The 23,045-nt window shown below is 36.9% G+C and overlaps 1 protein-coding gene across 4 annotated transcripts in view; it reads right to left on the bottom strand.

Moving 5' to 3' along the window:
* The window catches only part of CTNNA3 (catenin alpha 3), a 1,458,437-nt gene that overhangs the window by 1,335,208 nt on the left and 100,184 nt on the right, over positions 1-23,045 (bottom strand). For all 4 annotated transcript variants that reach the window (XM_081075326.1, XM_081075327.1, XM_081075328.1 and 1 more), the window contains exon 5: positions 8,439-8,558. In XM_081075326.1, coding sequence (XP_080931452.1) covers positions 8,439-8,558 — 120 coding nt within the window. The remainder of the gene's footprint in view (positions 1-8,438; positions 8,559-23,045) is intronic.

Here is a 23,045-nt window from a genome sequence, read left to right on the forward strand (position 1 = left end):
CAAAATGGGGAGCAAGCCAGCAATGCAGCTCCATCTTCTGGTGATACATCGCCCCTCACCTAGATGAATGTTGGCATAAGTGTTTCTACGACTGTCTCATTTGGAGAATGAGAAATACTGTTAATGCTGATTGGATTCCTCCTAAAGAGCAAACTTGAAACTGTCCAAATTTAGAGAACATTTTAGAGAACAAAAATGAATATGCTTTTTTTAAAAAAGAAATTACATGAATTTCTCATTACATATTAAATCAGCCCTCAGGCAATCAGCCCCTAACATCTATAACAGACAGCGTGATGGGTGTTTGCATGTTTAAAGCTCAGCTCTCTGCAGAACTATTGGCCTCATCTAAGCAGCGTCAACACTTATTTTGAATTTTAGCCAGTAGAGCTCTAGGCACTGCTATTAACACAGAGAGCTGGAGCTGGAGCAGTAATCTTTTTGTCTGACAAGGACACAGTAACAGTCATTGTGTTGTTTTCTGATTGTGCACCCAGGTAGAGACGTACAGCTTGGATACACAAAGTTAACAAGAATGTGTTCAAGATTAATAATTTTCATCGTTTTATAGTACGTGACTGAGCTTGCTTTTCTGAAACAAATGCTGCTGAGTCAATACCAGCTGGTCCCATGGTCAGTTTGGCCAAGTCACAGTGGACACTGCAGGGCTAAAATACTACGTTCTTATTTTTCTTCAGCTCCTTTTCCCTTAGATGCAGCTGCTCTCCTATTAAATTTATTCTCTTTCATCTTTCATCTATGACAAATATATGCAAGGGACGACTTCTACAACTGCTGAAATATGTAATTTACAAAACATATATATATATATATGAAGAAACATGTCCCTTCATAAGACAGAAAAACATCAAAATAGACTATAAAATTTGTGGTAAAGGATACTACAGTAAGGATAGCAATATCATTTATGTCCTACACATAGACACAAACCTTAATACTGGATCATCGCTCAAATCCAAAATATTTACTAAGTACTAACTATGTTCCAAAGACTGTTTTAGGCTCTTGAGATACAACTAGAAAAAATGTTCTCCTACAATTATTTAAACTTCCTTGATACTAACAGGTGGCTTAAAGACCATCAGCATCACTGAGGAGCACATCTGACTCTACAGTCTCACTCCAAACCCACTGAATCAAACTTTGGAGTTTAACAAAACTCACCACATGATTTGTCTGCATATTAAAGTCAGGGGCACACTGGTTTGGAGGGCACTGGCTTAAAGGACACAGGATCGAAAAGTTGTCCAAAAAAAAAAAAATTCCTACACAATAGAAAAATAACAATGTATCATCTGTATTATTTGTGTATCCATGTATTGAAGTGATTGAACCAGATCATGCTTGTAATTTCTTCCTGTTGTGGAACATGTTGTGTATTATTGCATTGTCTTTTCTTTTTAAAAAAAATGTAACTACTGAATAATTTTGATTTATGGGCACCTCAATGACTAATACAGTGTGTGTGTATTATTATTTATTTATTCATTTATTTATTTATTTATTTATAGATGATAGATAGATAGATAGATGGTAGATAGATGTTAAAAGATCTTTGTTGTCCCTGCAGTTTGATATGAAACCCAATCCCCTAGGTGATTTCATAGTTCCAAAGCAACAAGCTTCCTACAGACCCACAGAAGTCTATACCCTTGCTCGTCCTCCTTTCATCCTAGTAGAAAATTCTATTCTGGTCCAGATTCTTAGGGCCCAACCTGAAAGACCATAAACTCATATTGGAGTGGAAGCATAACCAGAAAGAAATGGACTTCACTGAAAACCCAAATGTGCTGTCTCCTCATTTCAGTCTTTTGTTGTACATTTCTGTGAACAATCAATGGAAGGAGCCCCCTCACTTCTACCTGTGTAAGAAAGTGGAGATGGAGAGTGGCCGGAGGCTTGCATGTTAAAGAAGATTCTTCCTAAACCCTTTAATGGAGACAGAAGAAAGCAGAGGCACTTCTGAAGCAAGACACTCTCAGGTTCTCAAAGAACTAGGAGGGAGAGCTTCATCCCCTACTTCCCTGAATGGAGAATATCACTGCTTCAGCACCTTGCAGAGCTTACAGCATAGGAAATGCTCCTCAAGGCCCAGGAGCCAACACAAGTATGATTTCTCCTGGAGAGAATGAGGTTCATTACCACAAATGCTGCCTCTCATCCAAGCCACAGCTAAGTTTTGACATCAGAAAGTACTTCTGAAATCAGCCTGGTCTCCAGGATCCTACAGCTTTTTAAATGGGAGAGGAGTGCTTTATAAATCTGAAGGTCATCTCTTGGCTTCAGGATACAAACTAAGGATACCCAAGGATCAACATATAACCGACTGATTTACGCTAAGGAAATCACAAAAGAAAAAAACAAAATATCACTGCCTGTCACTGTCCTATCTCTGCCGTTAGTGAAGTGTGTAGTCTTGTACAAGATAATCTAATCTTCTTGGGCCTCACTTTTCTCATTTCTAAAATAAAACACTTAGGTTAGATAAATTCTAAAGACTCCTTAAAGTTCTCTGATTCTTGTACACGTTCTTTAGCTTGCATCTTAAGCCACCAAAGATCATAATGTCAGCAGTGAAAAGTCATCCTCTTTCCATGCACAGATTATTTTCAAGTTATAAAACAGGCTAGAGAAGGTATTTTCAGAGTTAACTCTTTTAGGACTTGAATTTCTCATCAATATCAACTTGTATTGTCAATCTTTAGGACTTACATGCGTCAATATAATACATGCAATATAATACATGTGCAATTAATTTTTTTGTTTTTTATTTTCTTGTTTTTTATAGCACCCTTTAAGCTTTATAGCTTTATAATTAAACAGTTTTATACCTGTGCAACGAATTTTTTTGTTTTTTATTTTTTTATTTTTTTGTTTTTTATAAGTGCCACATTAATACAAACACTATTTTTTTACCACTTCTGAAATTATTATTCGCATTGTAAATTTTGAAAACAAAGTATTCAAAACTCATAACAAAGTATTAATTACTTTAATAAACATTTCCCACTATAAGGTAGCTATAAGCTGCCCACATGACAAACTATCCTATAGCAAACAACCGTGTAAAAAATAACTAAATCTTTTCTGGTGCTTGAAAATCAGCTAGTATGTGTGTGATTCAACAGCTTTCTACCTACATGCTACCAATAAACAACCCTAGAGACAAAAGATGGACACAGAATAGCAAACCTTAGAAATTAAAAGATGTCTCTGTAATGTTTTTACTTTATTAATTTAATAGAAGACACCTATTGTCATGACCATTAATGGTATCCAATGTGGAAATCAAATTTTAGAAGAAGAAAAAGTAAATAATATGGATCATTTTAATCACTTGATTTTAAACAAAGGGTGAAGTTCTTACATAAAAATTCATAATGTTTTTTTAACTTCAGCCCATAACTATAGAACAAGAAATCACCCTATCTGCAATTCATGAAGTAGTGAAAATGCTTGGATAGCTTTTGCAATAAGCTAGAAATTAGGAAATGTGAGTATTAATTCTGAATCTGCTGCTGACTCAGAATGACCTTGAGTGATGAGTGATATACGAGTATCCAAACTTTTCCCTCTCTGTTTCCCCCACCCCAACTCTCTGCATCAGAAAACTGAAGAACTAATGTAATGCCACCTCTTTTTTTTCTTTAAGACAAACAACTGTGTACAATTGAATAAAAATGGAATTGCATGTCTATGTGGATAGAATAAAGTATGTTTGGTTCGGTTTGAACTTTGTTGTAGCACCCTGCCTTATAATTAAACAGTTTTATACCTGTGCAATGAAATTTTTTGTTTTTCATTTTTCAATTACAGTTGACATTCAATACTTTATGTTAGTTTTTGTATAGCACAGTGGTTAGACATTTATATAATTTACAAAGTGATCCCCTGATAAGTCCAGTACTCCCCCACCTGGCACCACATTGTAATAGATGTTCTTAATGTCCCTTCCCACATTATTACATGCCCAGCTTTGAGCTACCTGCATCTGGGATAGGGAGTTTCTGGAACACTGACCACTTTGTATCTTAAGCATCCACCTCTCTCTGTTTCACTGTCCGAGGGATTTCTCTGGCACCACAGGAGCTTGACATGCACACTGGCAACTCAGACAGGGGACAAGAGAGCTTTGGCCAATGGGGACAGAAATTAGTGGACAAAGTACGACAGCTTTTCCATCTACCAGTGGGATGAACGTGAAGCATGTTTCACATGGTTCTCAGAGGGTTCACATTGGGATTTCGCGCCAATGCCCATAGGGGTAACCTACTCTTTGTTTTTAAGATTTTTATTAAAAATATAGTTACATATCATATGATATTAGTTTCAGGTGTACACCATAGTTATTCAACATTTATATACCTAAAGAAGTGATCGCCGTGCTAAGTCCATGGTGATCACAACATTATTGTCTGTATTCATTATGCTTTATTTTACATCTGCATGACAGTCAAAGCCCCCAAGTAAATCTCTTGATTTATATTGTGTCTCAAATTATTACATAAATCTGGGCTCTATATAATAGTTGAAGCTTGCTATCACTGCGCTGTGTAACATCAACCAGGAGGATAAAAATCAAACAATCCAAGTAGATAAACTCTAAGACTGCATCTCCAGATAATACTAGCTGAAAACAATCTCTAGATTATCCTGTTAATCCTGCCTTGTCATCCATTTACTTCAAGATGACTCATCCTGGAAAACCTATCATCTCATCTATCATGGCCTCCCCTCAACCAAGGCTATTTTCAACATTAGTCTCCTTGAGAGTAGGATAATGGAGAGATGCTTGTGCCCCAACCTAAAATGTAGCCCCAGGAATAGCTAAAGTGTAAGCACTCGCTACTAAAAAAAGAAAAAAGGAAAGAAAAGAAATAGCTAATCTCACACTTATGAGGGAAAGCACAATAACCCCCAAAACGGAGGTACAAGAACAGAGCAAAATACTCCAGGAATCTATCTGGCTCAGGGAAAGAAATCTCTCAAAATGTTGTTTAAAATGCCATAAAAAGGGGTACAAAATAAAATCTAACGAATGAGACCAAGATAACAATTATAGGCAACTCACTGGACATCCATAACTCATAGTTAAGGTACCATTGATATTTTGTATTTGTTTAAAGAAATGGATGGAAAATGAAAAGTTAGGAGAAAACCTAAATAATATATAAGGAAAGGGGCAATCTGTCAACCATGAAGCCAAAGGGTTAATACCTTCTACATTTTAAAAGTGTAGTAAAACACGTCAATTTTAATTGCGCGTAATCCAGGGCCAAAATTTTGCATGTTTTCTTGTTCATAGCAACAACAGCACCAACAAGTATTTACTGAGCATCTGCCATGGGTCAGATATTGTTGTGGGCACTGCAGAGAATACAGTATCAAAGGTGACAGATGAGGCCCTGTCCTTATGGAGCTTATGTTCTGTCACAACGAGGAATGATAAACATGGTTGGACCAGGGAAACAAACCATGACTAATTTTCTGGTGGAAAGAATCCTGCCTTATAAGGCAGAAGTTTTCTTGCTGAATTGTAATTTTACAGAGACCTGAATGTTATTCAATAGCAGAAACTTACTAGTGTATAATTAACAGGTTTTGGGGGGCTTTAAAGGAGTAGGGTAGGAAATAAATAGGAAAATCCCACCAGTCCACGAAGAGCTAATGTTTTGACTTTCTGAACTCTGCCCATCCAGGAAACACAATTCACCTTTGGCTTTGGTACAGAAGAACTTGGTTAATATTACAAACTTCTAGGAGTTCTGCTACATTTGGAAGCAAAATGGTAAGTAAATAGAAGTTGTCTTTGCTATTCCCTGCCATCTCCATCATCTGCTATGTCTTCTTGTATCCACCTTTTCTCCCTTTTGCTGGTTTGAGATTTTTTTCAGTTCTTCAAAAAAATCAATGTTTTAACTTACTAAATACATACAGTATGAAACCACGTACAGTTTAATTTCCCTCACTTTATCCCTCCTATCTTATCCTTGTAAGTCCTTTTCCTCTTTTTCCATCATTCTTTGGTCTCTGACTTTCTTTCTAGGATCCTTCTGTTTCAGACCACTACCCTCCCTCCAGTTCCCTTTCTATTTTTTCTGGGTAGGAAATAAAAGATCAGTAAGGTATAGGAAAAGGTGGAGTCTAGTAAGACAAAGGTTGACAGTATGTTATGTATGCAGGCAAGTCCATTTCCTAAGGATTTATTCCCTTGAGTTTAAAAAATTGCTTTCTTTGAATAAATTTCACTAGAACTAAGGTTGCTAGACATAACACTAAGAAAATTGTCTAGATAAAGTTTTATACATTTTTCTTAGCTGTCTGAAGATATTCCTTCAAAAGTCCTTTTGTGTTTTTGTATATATTGAATAACTTGCATGAGAGAGAAAAAGAGAGAGAGAGAACTAGCCCTGTCTTTTGCCTCTCACCAGGTACACACTTTCAAATGTTTCCTTTGCCCCGGGTCTGGCCTCTCCTAAAATAGCTTTCATACTGCATGCCTGAAACGCCTCACTTTACTACCCCTCAGCCTGGCTCCTTGCAGGGAGATTGAGAATTAGACCAGGGAAAAGCCCAGGTTTGGAGTCAGGCTGGTTTACACTGGAAGCCCAGCTTTACGTTTTATTAGCCATGACCTTAGGCAAGTTACTTAACTCTCTTAACAGTTTTCTCATCTGTAAAATGATGCTCATAAAACCAACCCCATTATATTGTTATAAGCATTTAATTATCTAATCCATAAATGTATTAATCACACTCTGTGGCATATGTTGTCATTATATATACATATACTTACGTATATGTGCTCATCTTTTTCTCACACACACATGCAATTTACCGATCTGTCTGTCCTCAATGCCATTATCCCAGAGTTATGCCCTTGAAGCATTCCCATTTTTCCAAATTCACAATTAGCTAATGTAAGAATCTAATCACTGAGAATGTGCTAATGAGAAAGGATAAGAGAAGACGACAGTGGCTACTGCCTGCCAACTCCCATACCCCTCAGTAAAATATGGCTCTTGGAAACAAAACTGTACTCAAAATTGCATGGGCCAGAGCAGTGACTCATGGTGTGAATTTTAAGCAGCGTCACCTGGGATCGTACTGCAGTAGCTCAGAAACGGTGACTGCCTCTGTTACATGCACTAATACCTGGGCCATCACTAATTTAAAAATAGGAAAATAAAATTTAAGTGGATATTGCATTCTTTTTCATATAAATTAAAGTATGTGTAGAGATAATTACATTTGTCCCAGAACATTCTACAAAATAAATATCACTCCGAGGCAACAGGGCCATGGGAAGGTTAAATGCCCATGTAATGCCTATGATAAAGCAAAACCTAAACACAAGTCTCTTTTCAAGTCGTTATTTCTAAACTGTCCTATGTTGATTTCGTGAGGTGTAACTAACTAGAGGAAGCCCTGCTTTCAAAACTCCCATCTGAAAGATCCAAAGTTTGTAAAATTGGCAACGGCAGGAGAGTCATACCTTTTGCCACACTAACAGGAACGACTCAAGTAATGGACTTGGTGCCTGGCCATCCGAGTCAGCCAGTCAGTCATTTTTCTAGATGCTATCCATCACTGAGCACATTCCCAAATTTCATGCAACCTAATTGAAACATCTAACTGGTTGTTCTGATGGGAATAAACATTCAATCAAAGTAAAAGCTTGACAACCCTGACATCTAGTGGCTGTGAAGAAACTGGAGAAGATCCAGCTTAGAGAAAGGAGGGTAGCTAGCTTAGCTACTGTGGCAGTATCTCACAAACACATAGAATTTAATGATTATTAATGTTACAAAATACTAATTCTAAAAGCAACCCTACAGAAGCTTATCTGGCTCTGAATTTATCTTGTGTTCTATACAAGGAGGCGATAAGACTTGAATTCGTAAAGTGTATTTTCCTTCAACCTTATACGTTTAGCAAATTGTTAATAATCTTCAGAGAGCAAACAACAAAACTAAAGGTTGATGCATATTTTGGCATATTTATGACACTTTTCCTTATTTTTTGTATGTACAACTGCATCCTGTTCCTGGTCTTCAGGTGATTTTTATTTTTTTCAAATATCTTCCTGTCAAATGTAAAAGCCATTTTACCAAGCCATCATAGAGGTTTCCTTTATGCCACTAAGGTATCCCTAGTCAGAGGGTGGTCGTACTATCACAAACCAGGAGTTTTCTTTAAGAGAGGTATAAGGACACATGTGGACATCTAAAAGTAATGACCACGTCGAATGCTGCAGGAAATCGGATGAACACGGCACATCAACATAGCGCAGCACAACCTATTTCTGCCCTAAACATGAGCAGGTAAGTGTCCCCAGGCCCACTTGAACCTGACAGGTAGGACAGCGGGAAGCCTAAAGTGTCCATCTCCTCCACAAAAAGAGTTCTGACTCCTACCTGCTGACGTTTGAAGGCTAAATAATCCAGGTTTTCCAGCTCCTTCCCAAGCTTCTGGTAGGTTTTCTGGAGGTCAGATTTGTTGGAAACATTTTTAAGAGACTCAAATGTTCTTTGAAACTGAAATTGAAAACAAAAATAAATCGTTAGGCTAGCAGAATATTTTTCCTCAAATTCATAACTAGTGAACACATAGAAATCATTGATACCGAGCCTCAGTTTCTCCCACTCAAAATACCAAGATAACAAATGCTAGCTAATTGTCTTTCAATGAAATAATTCGGAATAATTATGAAGAATTAGAAACTATAACCTAAGTACAACCAACATTATTGCATGAATGAAAGCCCCGTTAGTCCTCATTTCAACAAAAGAGTATACTGCATTTAAAAAAAAAAAAAACTCTTTGTGTCTTAGCATACACTGCTGCTTTTAAAGAAAAAAGTACAATGAATGTATAATTTCAAATCATAATTAGGAAGGATTAAAAAAGCTCTCACATTCCAATCATGGAAACAAATTCATGTAAAAGTAGCTGCTTGCCTCTGTAGAAATATCTATGTAGAATATACACCCAGCAAACTTGAGCCAGGTAACTCTCTCAGATCTTGCATTTTTCAGAAGGTAGAAAAACTAACATTTTGATGACCAAAGCATATGTAGCATGTTCAGCAGACACTTATTCATTTCCACTTTAGAACACAGATGAGTTATGAAATTGGTTCTGCTGAATCAGAATGCTTCTGTTCATTTTTAAGTCAGATACGAAATAAACACAAAGGAGACAAATTACAGTGGATCACAGAATATTGTTCTGCTACCAATAATTAATTAAGCAAAGGAAGCTCACAAGAAATTGATTCCTTGGTTTATTTTAGTAAATTAGAACATACATTCCACAATTAGTGATTGAAAATGTCAAGTAACGTCATTTGTAAGACATTTGCATTTGCTTTCTCTTTATGTCGCTCATTTCCCACACTCACTGTGTTCCATTAGATAGAATTCTATTATACACATAGACTTCACCATCTTAAACACACCGGAATCGCACTGTAACTATGATGCTATGAGACAAGCTAACAGGATTTTACAGAATATAATTAAGTTTCCAAGGAAATGATTTCACCCTTATTATTTCAAACTCGATGGAATAAGTCATATTATAATGGCATTCTACTGAATTAAATCCTTAATTTCTTGAAAGCAACATGTTTATCTCAATCCAAGGTGACAGAGGAAAAAGAAATGGGAAATAATAGTGCTAAGCTTCCAGCGCAGGACAGTAAATTAAATTCAACAAGTAATCTTCCAGAATCTACTATGCACAAGGCACTATGAATATAAAACACGTTTTCTGTGCTAAACAAACGTACAGACTATAGGAGAAACTAGATATGAAACTCAGAAATGGGAAAGACTTTGACATCTGAGTGCCTACTCAGGACCAGGCACTGTATTCTTTCTAGTTAAATCCTCACAGGAACCACAGGAGACCCTATTTCTCTTCCCAGTCTACCAGTCAGTAAACTGGGACTCTGAAGGTTTGAACTGGGTTTTTACTACCTCGTTTGTGCTCTTTCTACTCTACCATTAATTCTAGCACAGGCAAAGTAGTACAGAGATAAAAGTAACCTGACAGGGGTGAAACAGAAAAAACTCATTGATACTAATTGAGAGACTCGGGCCACATAGAAGACATGAGGGAATTTGAGTTGGGCCTCAAATGACAGGAAGAATTTTCAGAGCCTTAAATGGGAAGCAATCCTACCCATCAGTTTAAACATAGCCAAAGTCTGCTCACTTTCCCCTTTTGCAGTGTAGTAAACAAATTTCTTTTCACATAATTTTAATGACCATTATATTAACTATTGATTATGTTATATAATTATTTATGTGCCTTGCCCATTCTTGATCCCTCTCATTATGTTCAGGTCAAAATACTACCAGATCTAAAATTCTAAACAATTTAAGTAATTTTATTTATAATTATAATTAATATGATAATTTATAATTAACATAATATTTATATAATAATTAATAATAACTATTTTGCCAATTTATCTGTTTAATTCTAAGCACTTCTCTTCCCTAAGAACTATTAGTTCTACTTCTTAAATATTTCTTCTTCACATTTATCTCTGTGACCTTTATACAACTCCAAATAGAAACTTTAGGGTAAACACATTTGTAAGGCTTCAAAGTAAGAAACATGGAAACCAATACTTCCAGGTAATATATCCATGGCCAAAGAAATCCAGTAGTGATATATCACCACAAAATATTTTTATCAAAGGTCAGAGTTTGCATAATGTGGAGATTTTAGCTTGAGCTTTCATTATCAGGATTTATATCCTCCATTTATTGATACTAAATAGCTCAGAATACCCAAACTATAATGATTCATTCATTTCAGTAGATTTTTTTCATTTATAACAACAAATAATTGTCAAGGAGAGCTCATACAAAATCTGTAGTATAAATTTGTGTTATATCCCTATTAAACACACCGCACCCCCATCTTCCCACATATACACTTAAACATACTAAAGAATAAAAGCAATAATTTTATCTTGCCAATGAAGCTGAAGTACAGCAGATAAAAATAAGACAATGGTTAGGGTGAGGTTTAGAATTTACTCAAAGAAATTTGATATTGACTTGATTTGAAGATTTTTCATTCCAGTAGGACTTTTTGTGCTTAATTATTGAAAGAGACCTTTTGAGATTTTGTACACTAGTTCAGTCCATTGTAATTTCATTATATTGAATATTTCTCAAAATACATGATCTCTCAATTTAAGTTGGGAAAAGAAGCACAATTATTTGAAGATTCTAATATTCCTGGATTTTACCTGTACAAAATTTTGAATGGTAATTTAAAATAACCAAGAACCCCAAAATAATTTGTTGAACATTGAATTTATCCTGTGTTACTATTTTTAACTCATTACAAACCAAATTCAAACCTAAAATATAAAAAAAGCCCAATGAATAATTCTGAACCCAAAACAAAACTACGTATGTTCTAAAACTGTCAAAACTGAATATTAAAATGGTCTCTAAACTGAGAAACACGTGCAAATTCTGTCCTATTTGACTACCTTATCAACTATCACAGGGCAGGCAAGAATGAGAAGATGCAAACAATATCTCTTAGCTCTAAACGTGCCATAAAAGTAAGCATCATAAACAACCCAGAGTGTTTTCTCACCAAATTCTTTTCTGTTCAGGTTACAATTCAAGATGGCAACATAGAAAGATCCTGAGTTCACCTTCTCCAACAGACACACTGAATCTACAGCTCTATATGGAATGATGTCCTCTGAAAAAAAAGCTTAAAGCTGGCAAAGATACCTCTTCACATCAGGTACAAATGAGAGGGAAACCACGCGGAAGCAGGTAGAAAAGGCAGAGACACAATCTCACTGTACACCCCACTCCTGACACCACAGCCCACAATTAGGAGGAAACTCAAAACCCAGAGCATCTCCCTAAGTGGGGAAGAGTTTGTACCCCATATCAAGCCAACTTTTTAGACGAGCACCTGAGAGATGAGGGCTCCAAACACCTGGCTTTAAAGACCAATGGGTCTTATATCCACAAGACCCATGGGGCTACAGCAAACTGAGAAAAGGCTCTGAAGGGGCATGTGCAGACTCACCCGCCCTTGGGCCTAGTGCAGAAGCAGCCCTTGAAACATACCCCAACTTTACGTGGTAAAGACTCATTTGATAAATTTAGGGAATTGTGTCATAAAAATGGCGCCGTGAAGTGAGCCTCTTGAAATCTCACCTGGAATTTACAACAAACTGAACAAGTATAATTCCACAAAAGACTTCCTGTGCAGCAGACAGGCAAGACTGAGCCTCTTGAAATCTCACCTGGAATTTACAACAAACTGAACAAGTATAATTCCACAAAGGACTTCCTGTGCAGCAGACAGGCAAGACTAAGAGGCATGCAACTGAAATCACCTAAAGGAGTAAACAGAGCCGCTGAAACACACAGACTCGAATCTGGTGCAGGAAGAGCTTTGGAACTTCAGAAGCTCTCCACATCCCCCTATGGAGGCTGCGCTCTGTGACCCAGGCAAACTGTTCACAGAGGAGAAGCCCACCTTCCAGGGAATCCCCCCATTATATGAGAAGCTGGAAAAGTGCAGAGAAAATATAACACTGCAGTGTGAGAGAGAATAAAAGGCTGCTGTCAGAGAGAAAATATTGTACAAACACCTACAGGAAAACAAAAAAATCTGTTGCAGATAATTTTAAAGCATTAACCTGGGGGGAAGAGGCCTGCTGGGATACTCTCTAGGGACATGCTGGTGGGTGCCATCTTCCTGCTCTCCCTCTGCCTTCCTAAAGCCAGTAGATGCATGTTTTTTCTTCTTTTACTTCTTTTTCCTTTTTTCCTCTTTTTCTTTTTCCTTTTTTTTTTCTTTTTTTAGTGAGTGTCATCTTTACACTCTCCCTCTGCTTTGATCCAGCCACTGGGTATTATCTTCACATTCCTCTGAAAAATTTTTCCTCTGAAAAAAATCACATTCCAGAGCCCCAGTAGCTCTCAAAAGGGAGCTTCTACACATATCTGGTGCCCCTGGTTTTATCCCTGGTGACTGACTTTTTGTGGCTGCCACCAAGGGGACACCCCAAGATTGCCTAGCTCTGGAGGTCAGGGAGGTTCTGGTTCTTGTGTCCCATGGAGCTATAACAATCAGAGAGACAGTTCTTGGCAGACTCCCACTCCCAGGGCACTGCACAGATAACAAACTGACACACACCTCCCATCTTTCTCAGAAAGAGACATATTTGCTTGTCATAAGCCTCGGAGTGAGGGACAGGCTTCTGTTTGGCACACTTGTAGGGACTTATAGAGGTAGTTTCAGGGAACAGAGGCAACTGAATGCAATTTTTGCACTCTCCCTCTGTCTCATTCCAGCTCACCAGTATCTTTCAGAAAGGAGCTTAGACCTTGCCTGGTGCCCTAATCTTTGTGGCTATTACAGGGGAAACCTCTAAAGTGCTATGGTAGAAGCTAAACATTAATGAATGCCAACTATAATTTTATATATATATATAATGTGATGGCTCAGTGTGAGGTCGGAGGGATAGTGGATGGGGGGAGGGGGGTTCACAGTGTGAGGGATATAAATGATGAACGTCTAAGTATTACCTTGTCTTGTACACCTGAAACTAATAAATTTAAAAAAAATTAAAAATAAAAAAATAAAAAAATAAAGTGCTCTGGTAAACAGAGGGGTTTATGCTCATGGGTTGCATAGGACTGTAACCAACAGAAAAAGAGTTCTCAAAAACATACTACCCTTAGGGTTCAGCAAGAGGCAACAGACCTAGGAGCTCAGTCTTTCTATGAAAGAGGCCTATAACCTTACCATCATAACTACAGCCTGAGGGGCAGACTTCTCGACTATAAATCTTTCCTGATGTGTTGTGGGCAGGGCACTCTCCCTCTGCCACACCCCAGAGCACCAGCATCCTTCAGAGGGGAACTTTTCCATGTGTCTGGTACCCCACCTTTTTGTCTGGTGCCCTGATTTTTGTGTATGCAACCCAAGGGGTTCCCCTTGATTGGCTGGCTCTGGTGCCCACAGGGTTTGCATTCCTGAGTCCCAAGGGACCATAACAATCACAGACACAGTTCTTGGCAGGATACAACCCCAAAGGCACTGCAGACTGAAATATACCACAGCCTTTCTGTGAAAGAGGTCTATTTGCTTGTCTTGGAGCTTCGGCCTGTACACATCTACAGGCTACAGAGATGCGCTCAGGGAACATAGACTGGGGGACACCATCTTTGCACTCCGTCTACCTCACTACAACTCACCAGTATCTCCCAGAACAAAGAATTTACACTTGTCTGGAGCTCTGATGCAATTGCCACCCATGGGATACCTCCAGATCACCTGGCTCTGGTGGCCAGCAGGGTTTATGGTAGCAGCCCAAAAAGGCTATTTGTATTTACATTCTTTAACAGCTGCTGCCTAACACTCTGGCTTCTAATCAACCTGAAACTAGGGGCTAACTGAAATCCTCCGATTTGAGACATTAACGGTCTTGGCACACCCTCAACTACTGGAAGCTATTCAAAGTAACACAGGATGTTTGAACAATAACAAAGGTTTGAGAGACAACCAAGAGCTAGGAAAGGGTTGAACAAAGGCCAACCTCAAAACACAGAGGTGGTGGTTTCATTTAATGCATAGAAATCAAAGAGGTACATGAAAAGGTACCCCAAAACAGTATTCATCAGGAAAATGCAAATCCAAACCACAAGGGGACATCACCTCACACCTGTTAGAATGACTATTATCAAAAAGATAAGAAACAAGTATTGGTGAGGATGTGACAAAGAACCTCTGTGGGATTATAAATTGGTGCAAATTCTATGGAAAGCAATATGGAGCGTCCTCAAAAAATTAAAAATAGAACTACCATATGATCCAGCTATTTCTCTTTTGGGTATTTATCTGAAGAAGATGAAAACACTAAGTCAAAAAGATATCTGCACTCCTATGTTCATTGCAGCATTACCAAGATATGGAAACAACCTAAGTCACCATCAACTGATGAATGGATAAAGAAAATATGTTATATGTATATGGTGGAATATTATTTAGCCATAAAAAGGAAATTTTGCCACTTACAACATCGATGGACTTTAAGGGCATAAAGCTAAATGAAATAAGTAAAAGAAAGACAAATACTGTATGATGTCACTTATATGAGAAATCTCATAGATACAGAGAACAGATTGGTGGTTGCCAGAGGCAATGGGTAGGTGAGGGTCGGTAAATGAGTGAAGAGGGTCAAAAAGTACAAACTTCCAGTTATAAAATAAGTAGGTCAGAGGGACTTAGTTTACAGCATGGTGACTATAGTTAATAATGCTGCTTTGCATCATTGAAAGTTGTTAAGAAAGTGAATCTTAAAAGTTCTCATTACAAGAAAAAATTCTGTAACTATGTATAGTGACAATGTTAACTTGACTAGTGTGATCATTTCACAATGTGTACTAATATCAAATCATTGAGTTATATACCTGAAACTAATATAATATTGTATGTCAATTATACCTTAATAAAAAATTCCTTTCTGTTCAGAATTAATAATGATAATAGTAATCCACCAAATAAAATAACAGAGACCATGATTGCTCATCTTTGATCAAAATAACTGAAAATCTGTTTTGCAGAGAAGAGAAGCATGAATAAGGCAGCAAGTATTTTATCTAGCTTGACTCAACATTCCCTCTTTTCCAAATACATTTCTCTCCTTTTCCTGAAGACATATTTTTAAGTAAATCTAAGCCAGTGTTCTATACAAAGTACATATTTAATGAGTTCATGAAAATCATGTAGAATCACAGAATAATTTGAGAAAGGATAAGAAGAACACAGCTGAAGCAGCAGGAAAAAAAGCAGCCAAGTCTCTTGCAAGTCAAACTTCCCTGGTCCTTACTTCCAATGCCCTGCCTTCCTCTTGTGGTCAGATCAATAGACTCAAATAACTTCACAGCTCCAGGAGCCTACTAATTCTCAAAATGAAAAAGTATCAAGTAGCACTGCTCCAAAAGAACAGCCAGCTCAACAGTTGTTATTCTTCCTAATTTAACATTTTGTGACTTTGTACAAGGTACTGGGTATTACTTACAATATTTTTTAAAAATCCTATACTCACAGCATTTATATGTACAAAAGAATATCCAATAATTACCTGACTGAAAGCATTGAATCACCAAGTGTGATCTTAGCATCCCTAAAATGTCAGTTTGAAACAATGCCAAAAAATACTGCAGACTAAAGCAGATGAAAGAAACAATCACAATAATAATACATTAATGTTCTATAAATATTAATGTTTAGAGTAAAAAGAAATTGTTTTAAGCATTAAGAAATGGCTAATCCATCTTACTTAAATATGGTAACCACAGAGCAACCAAAATGAAGTATTACTGAGGAAAAAAGTTATTTCATTTTCCTGAACTTAATCCATTACTTTCATAAATATTTTCCAAATGAAATTACAAGATCATAATACCACTCATTAAAAGGGTGTTTACAGCTGAAGCAGAAAATTAAAACACTCATACATATCTCAAATGATTTTTTTTGGTGAGGAATGATAACAAAAGTTAAATCAAGAACATGGAACAAAATTGGCTTGAGATCTAAATTAGAAAGAGTCCTATGGAGTTGAAAGCATACTGGTCTTGAAGTCTGGGTTCAGAGCCTTATGGTGCCATTTAAAAATTTCATACCTTTGGACAAATCACTACCACTCCAATTCTTGACTGTGTTATCTTGTAAAATGGCAGAAATTGTCTTTGCCTGACTACTTTAAGAGATTTTCATTAAATCAGTTGAGGAAAAATGAAAGACATTCTTTCAACAAATATTTATCATGGGCCTGGCAACATGCCAGACATGCAAGAAATGGAGGAAAATAAAAGAGAAATAGCTCTTGCCCTAATGAAACTTATGATATAACTTTACAGATCACTGCTTTACAAATTTAAAAGTTTGTAAATTTTAAAAGACCATTGTCATTAAACTCATGACATCTTTCAGTAGTGAATGAGGACTAAACAAAATAGTAATTCAATCATTGTTTATTGAAAGTCAGACAGAGAAAGACAAATACAATATGGTATCCCTTATACAAGGTCTGACAATTAAGTTCGCAAACTTGTTACAACAATGTTGCTAACTTTTTTTGTATCAGAGGGATTATTCATTACAAATTTGTACCAACTGGACAAACAGTTAACCAAGTTTACTATTTGGAAGTGCTGAGAAGGCTGCTTGAAAAAAGTAGATGAAAATGATCTGAACTATTTGCCAACAATTCATGGTTCTTGCATCAGGACAATGCACCAGCCAAACGGCACTGTCTGTGAGGGAGTTTTTAGCCAGTAAATAACTGTATTGGAACACCCTCCCTACTCACCTGATCTGGCCCCCCAATGACTTCTTTCTTTACCCAAAGGTAAAGGAAATATTTAAAGAAAGACATTTTGATGACAATCAGAACATCAAGGGTAATATGACAACAGCTCTACTGGCCATTCCAGGAAAAGAGTTCCAAAATTACTTTGAAGGGTGGACTAAGCACTGGTTCATAGCTTCCCAAGGGGAGCACTTCGAAGGTGACTGTAGTGATATTCAGCAATGAGGTATATAGCACTTTTTCTGGGATGTTTGCGAACTTAATTGTCCTACCTTGTATATGTCCAGAAGAAGAAACCTATTTCTTTAAAGTTGATGCCCTCCTCCCAGAATACATCTATAATAAATTATTATATAGTAGGGTGTGTGTGTGTGTGTGTGTGTGTGTGTGAGAGAGAGAGAGAGAGAGAGAGAGAGAGAGAGAAAGAGAGAGAGAGAGAATGACTACAGAATTCTTCTTAGGGAAGGAATTGTCTATACTGAGGAAATACTTTAAGGAGTAATTTAAGGTACATAGTAATATCTGAGGGTACAAATTTGCAGAAGCAAAGTTGATGGTGGAGAGACGGAAACTCTTACTGCATTCAAATAAAAGGAATTTAGGAGTGTGATGGAGAACAAAGGAGAGAAGATAGGGAGAAAGAAGATGGAAGAACAATGAGACAAATTAGCTAAAGGATTTTGAAGATTTCCAATAAATAAATTGAAGCAACTTAGAATATATTGTTACACAATAGCACTCCTTCCATTCCAACTTCCCAAGTTTCTATAACGTTTTCCATATACATAAACGTGCCTTGTCTGGGAGTACTGCTGTGAGTGAGTGAGTTAAAATCAAGGGAGGAAAGATCAAATTCCAATTATGGATTAACATACTGTAAAATAGGGATAAAAAGACCATCTAAAACTAAAGTAATTCAGTGGAGGCTTGCAGCCAGAGGTGACCCTGAGAATATAATCCCCAGAGAATTTACAGAAATCTTGGGGAGAATATTATATTTGACAGAATATAGAATGAGGGCTCAAACCAATTATATCCAGATCTTAAAGGCAAGGAGATTCCACCAGAAGGTAGTTCACAACCATAAATAAGGGATTCTGAGCAACTGAAAAATGAAGGTCAAAAAGAAAGAAACGGAATATGAGTAAATACACAGTAGAATACTACTTGGCCATAAGAAAAGATGAAATACTGCCATTTGCGACAACATGGATGGGTCTTGAGATTATCATGCTAAGCAAAATAAGTCAGACAGAAAAAGGCGAGAACCATATGACTTCACTCATATGTAGAATATAAAACTGAAAGCAACAAAGGCACAAGACAAACAAAGAAACAAAAACTCAGATACAGACAACAGTTCAGTAGTTACAGGCGGGGTAGTAGATGAGGGAAAAGAGATCAAATATATGGTGATGGAAGGAGAACTGACTCTGGGTAGTGAACACAGTGAAATATATAGATGATGTGTTATACAAATGTACACCTGAAACCTATATAATTTTACTAACCATTGTCACCCCAATAAATTTAATTCAAAAAAGCAGCAAGCAATGATCACTTAGAGCTTTTATGGGGTTCTTAAGAATAAGTAGTGCCAAACTAACCCCATTTCCTTCATAAATGGAGTTACTAGACTGATAAATTTGTAATGCCACAGATAATATATCTTGATTTCAGAAAGGCCTTTGAGAAAGCGCTTGAGCATAAAATAAAGAAACATGGTTTAAAAGTAGCCCAATGAAGTTAGTTTGAAGCTCATTTCAACACCTTCACTCAGTATGTGTTACTATTTGATTGATGTTATTTGAAAGGAAGATAGAATGCTGTTTTCCATGTCAGAAAACAATTTTTCATAAATAATTTAGTTAAAGAAATCTGAAAATGACACCAGGTTAGGAGGAGAAGGCAAAATAAAAAGTCAAAAAGATCTGGATGGACTGTAACAAAAAGCCAGCATTAACAAGATACAATTCAATAAACGTAAAGGTAACATCTACCTTTACATATAGAAAGATAAAACTAGTATCAGAGGAGGAAGACCTGGAGTAAGAATAATTTGAGTTCAGAAACTTGGGGTTTTTAATCACTCACAAAATCAGTATGAACCAACAGCATGATAAGGCTATCATAATAGGTAAGATAATGTTAGACATAAAATCAGGGAGGTAATTGTCTGAGTATATTATGCAATGTTCACAGCAGAGAGTTTATTTTTATTTCAAGATATTTTGATTTCAACATTTTGTAAAAGTTACCTATAATCTAGAATATGCATACTAAATAATTATAGAGATGATTTTAAAGACTTCTATTTCCTCTACTGGCAAATTAGTAATTCAGTCCAATCCTTCGGATGAAGAAACCTATTATGATTTAATGAAATATAAAATACTTCATCCTTAAAATATCAAAGAGTTGATAAAACAGTGAAGAATTTCCTGAGATGAGTTCCAGAAAAGGTAATGTTGAGCACACAAAGACAAGACACCACAAACAAGAACCAGCATAATGATAACATATGCAGACACCCAGGGAATCTAGACACTGAAGTTTTCAAGCTTGAACCATAAAATAAATCTGCTTACCATGTTCAAGTACAGCAAATTCAAGACTGAAAATTTCAGCAAGAAACTGAAAAATCATAGAAAGATATGGAAATTCTAGAATATTCAGTGCAGTGTAAAACTGCCATACAATGAATGTTCAAGGACCAAGAAATTATTTCAGCCTACATCAGAAAAGACAGAGAGGTAAGTACTAACAGTAATAATCAGTTATTTGAAAAACAGCTTTTCCTATTGCCTTGCTTCTGTGTTGCTCCAGAAAACATAACTGTAAGTAGTCAATGGGAATAGCCAGGAGGCAGATTTAAGCTCAGTTTTAGAAAAATGTCTCCAACATTTAGAAGTGTCCAAAATCAGGTTCACTGTCTCACAGAATTTAGATCACTATCACTTTTAGTTATCACATACATTGTTAGACAATTGCGTGTATTGCATATTGTAGGAAGGAGTCTCTGTACTTCAGTAAGATATTAGACTATAAGGCACTGAAGTTTCTCCACTATTATTTTTTATTCCAAGAAGAAATTTAATATAACCAAAATATTATTACAAATATTCTAAAGCACTCTTTCCCAAAGTATGATCTGAGAAAGTTTTAGGATTAATATACAGAGGGTACTAAACAAATGTCTACACATTTTAAGAAAGGAAAAAACTATTAAAATTATGCTGATGGTAACCACTTTGAGCACCTCTTGTAATTGCGGAACTCAAACGTGATTTGTATTCCTCTTTTGTTATCGGTATATATTTAGTATTACAATTTTAATGCAGTGTTTTTCTTTCTTAAAATGTGTATACATATGTTGGGTACCCTCTGTATTATGGAAGTTTTAGGGTCAAAAAATTTAGGAATGTCTGGGTTAAGCAAAGTTAAATAAGTTTCTTTCCTTCAATATCTCTCCCTAACTTTAACGTGCTAATGTGCATTGAAAATATTCAAAGGGGAATTTCTGTGTGAGGCATTAACCAAAACAAAACATTTTTTATTTGTGTTACACAAGTTCTGCAGAACATTTTGGGGGGACAGGAGATGTTGGGCTAAATAATTCTAATCTCGATCCCAAAAATAATCAGTCTCTCTTTATTCTATGTGAAACCTTAACAGAATTGAGTAGATAATACAATTCACATATAAATTTTTCGTAAGGATGAAATAATGAAAAACTATCACACTTTACCACAAAAGGTCTTCCCTTTTACATAGATGAAGTACATTGCTGTACTATAAATACTTTAAGTGGCTTAAGTAATCTAACCCAAGTTCAGGCTCTGACAAGGCAACAACAAATGTGGGAAAGGGTGCTTAAAGTGAAGAAGCCTCCTCCTTCTGACATACCTAAATTCCTCTAAGAAGGTGTTATAGGCCCATGAACTTTACTAAACACTTCTGAAAACTATTTATAGTTAAAGCTGTTCTAACCGTTGGAGTACTAAGTTCCGAAAGTTGTTTTTTTCCTATTGCTTTGAGCAAGTTTCTTAAATTCAATATGCCTCAGTGTTTTCACGTGTCAAATACCAATCATAGAGTCTTCCAGTTAAGAGGGCAGAGTAGGAAAATGCTGTGCTTGCCTCTTCCCACAACCACATCAAAGTTACAACTAAATTATAGAATGACCATCACTGAAAATCACATGAAGACTAGCTGACCTTAATTTTATAACTAAGAATATTAAGAAGCCATGACAAGACTGGCAGGAGGGATGGAGACACAGAACAGGCAGGTCCCACATCACAGTATGACAATTAAAAATTGGGAGGGATATCTCAGCTGTGGAAGACCCCCAAGGAGCGAGGGATCCCAGACCAACACCTGGCTCCCCAACCCAGTGCTAAGAAGAGGAGTCCCCATAACATCTGGTTGTGAAAAACAGCAAAGATTGCATCTGAGTGAGACAGAGGGCTGCTGGAGACCCAGGCACTCCTCTAGAGAGGCCTGTGCATGGGCTTGCTAGCTCATAAACTCTTTCGCCCTAGGCTCCAGTGCAGGGACAGCAGCTCAAAAAGTGCCAGTGTCATACAGGGAGGAACTGAATTGACCACCTTCAGGGTGAGGGTTGTAGGGGTTGGGGTCAGGGCAGCTCTCTCCAGAGATGGGAGCACTGGCAAGCATCATTAATCCTAAGTTGAGTCTTCTCACCCAGCCCATAGATGCAGGCAAGTGCCAGATCTGAGTCTCCAAACAACCCAATTGAAAAATGGACAGAGGACCTGAAGAGACATTTCTCCAAAGAAGACATACAAATGGCAAATAGACATATGAAAAAATGCTCAACATCACTAATCATCAGAGAAATGCAAATGAAAACCACAATGAGATATCATCTCACCCCAGTCAGAATGGCTTTCATCAACAAGACAATTAGTAACAAGTGTTGGAGAGGCTGTGGAGAAAAAGGAACTCTCATACACTGTTGGTGGGAATGCAGACTGCTGCAGCCGTTATGGAAGGCAGTGTGGAGGTTCCTCAAGAAATTACGAATAGAATTACCATACAACCCAGCAATCGCTCTCCTGGGTATCTACCCAAAAAATCTGAAAGCATTTCTCTATAGAGACACGTGTACTCCAATGTTCATTGCAGCTTTGTTACGGTGGCCAAGACATGGAAACAACCAAAATGTCCTTCGATAGACGAATGGATAAAGAAGTTGTGGTATATATACACAATGGAATACTATTCGGCGTTAAGGAAAGATGATAGAGGAGCATTTGTGACAACATGGATGGATCTTGAGAGTATAATGCTAAGTGAAATAAGTCAGACAGAAAAAGCAGAGAACCCTATGATTTCACTGATATGTGGTATATAAACCAAAAACAACAAAAGAACAAGACAAACAAAAGAGAAACAAAAACTCATAGACACAGACAGTAATTTAGTGTTTACCAGAGGGTAAAGGGGTGGGGGGTGGGAGATGAGGGTAAGGGGGATCAAATATATGGTGATGGAAGGAAAACTGACTCTGGGTGGTGAACACACAATGGGATTTATAGATGATGTAATACAGAATTGTACACCTGAAATCCATGTAAGTTTACTAACAATTTTCACCCCAATAAATTTAATT

This window comes from Rhinolophus hipposideros (genome assembly GCF_964194185.1).
Source record: "Rhinolophus hipposideros genome assembly, chromosome: 15".
NCBI classification, from domain to species: Eukaryota; Metazoa; Chordata; class Mammalia; order Chiroptera; family Rhinolophidae; genus Rhinolophus; species Rhinolophus hipposideros.